The sequence below is a fragment of the Bison bison genome, unplaced genomic scaffold (assembly GCF_000754665.1).
Source record: "Bison bison bison isolate TAMUID 2011002044 unplaced genomic scaffold, Bison_UMD1.0 scf7180017864192, whole genome shotgun sequence".
Lineage (NCBI taxonomy): Eukaryota > Metazoa > Chordata > Mammalia > Artiodactyla > Bovidae > Bison > Bison bison.
The window spans coordinates 833,574-834,977 of NW_011494764.1; the positions used below are offsets into that span (position 1 = coordinate 833,574).

General features: G+C 64.0%; 1 protein-coding gene across 1 annotated transcript in view; it reads left to right on the top strand.

Annotated features, from left to right (window-relative positions):
- The first annotated feature begins 387 nt into the window (after positions 1 to 387).
- Positions 388 to 1,404, top strand: part of CBLN1 (cerebellin 1 precursor) — a 2,686-nt gene continuing 1,669 nt past the window's right edge. The window contains exons 1-2 of the mRNA XM_010843892.1: positions 388 to 651; positions 800 to 919. Of these exons, the coding sequence (XP_010842194.1) occupies positions 388 to 651; positions 800 to 919 (384 nt within the window). The remainder of the gene's footprint in view (positions 652 to 799; positions 920 to 1,404) is intronic.

Below are 1,404 nucleotides of genomic sequence, written 5' to 3' on the forward strand. Positions count from 1 at the left end.
CCGCGGTCCGCGCCTTTGTGCCCGGCGCGCGCTCTCCGCCGGCTCCGGCTGCATCGCCGGCTGCATCAATAATTCAGAGCGGCGGCGGCGGCGGCAGCGGCCGGTGCGGGCAGGAGACGGCGGAATCAGCGGGGATCGAGCGGCAGCGGCTATGCATCCAAGTGCGGCTGGGCAGCCACGGTACCCCTGAGGCCCGGGCGGGGCTCCGGGAGCATCGCTCGAGGGGCACGCTTGCCCAGGAGTGCAAGAAGACCCGAAGTGTCCAGAGCGGCGTCGGCAGAGCTGAACACGGATCTGAGGAGGGGGCTTCGGAGCCGGGCTGGGGCGGGGGGGCGGCTGGCGCAGGCAGCCCCCGGGGTGGGGGGCGGGGTGGGCGCCGGCGCCGCGATGCTGGGCGTCGTGGAGCTGCTGCTGCTGGGGGCAGCATGGTTGGCGGGCCCGGCCCGCGGGCAGAACGAGACGGAGCCCATCGTGCTAGAAGGCAAGTGCCTGGTGGTTTGCGACTCCAATCCTACGTCCGATCCCACGGGCACAGCTCTGGGCATCTCTGTGCGCTCCGGCAGCGCCAAGGTGGCTTTCTCTGCCATCAGAAGCACCAACCACGAGCCGTCCGAGATGAGTAATCGCACCATGATCATCTACTTCGACCAGGTGAGTGCTCCAGGAAGACTGGATGGGTGGGGGTTGGGGGAGAGGTAGCAGGTAGATATTCGACCCTCTCCGAGGTCTCAGCGGAAACGTGGGGACAAGAGTTCGGATAGATTCTTGCCCACTCCCCTTCGTTCCCGTCTCGTTATAGGTACTAGTGAACATCGGGAACAACTTTGATTCAGAACGCAGCACTTTCATCGCCCCGCGCAAAGGAATCTACAGTTTTAACTTCCACGTGGTAAAAGTCTACAACAGACAGACCATCCAGGTCAGCTTCCGCCTCAGGGCCAGGCCCCAGCCCCGGTAGGGGGCTACTGGCCGCGGGAGTGAGTCGGCCCGGCGTGGGTGGGAAATAGAAGGGGCAGCCGCATGTGCCCAAGGCAGCTTGGAGGAACGGGTAGCAGGGCCTCACGGTTCTCTGGCTTGGACTCTCCCTTGTTTTCCAGTCATGGGTTCTTGAAACCACCTCCAGGCACAGTTTTCTGCCTCCGCCTTGTGGGACCCTCCAAAGAGGTCCTCCCGCTACGGAAGCCCGGGGATTTCTCTTTAGAGTTTCTGTTAGCATCCCAGACAGTTCCCGCTTCCGGAAGCTTTCCGCGGATCCTCTCCTTCAGCACCACGGACAGTATCCCCGACTCCTGTCCCAGTTCTGAAGCGGGCGAGAAACCTGTGCGCTTGCCTTCAGTGCCACGCTCCGGGGGAGTCCTGGCGTCCCTCTGGGGACCCACTCCGGATTTCTGAACAAGTAGCGCC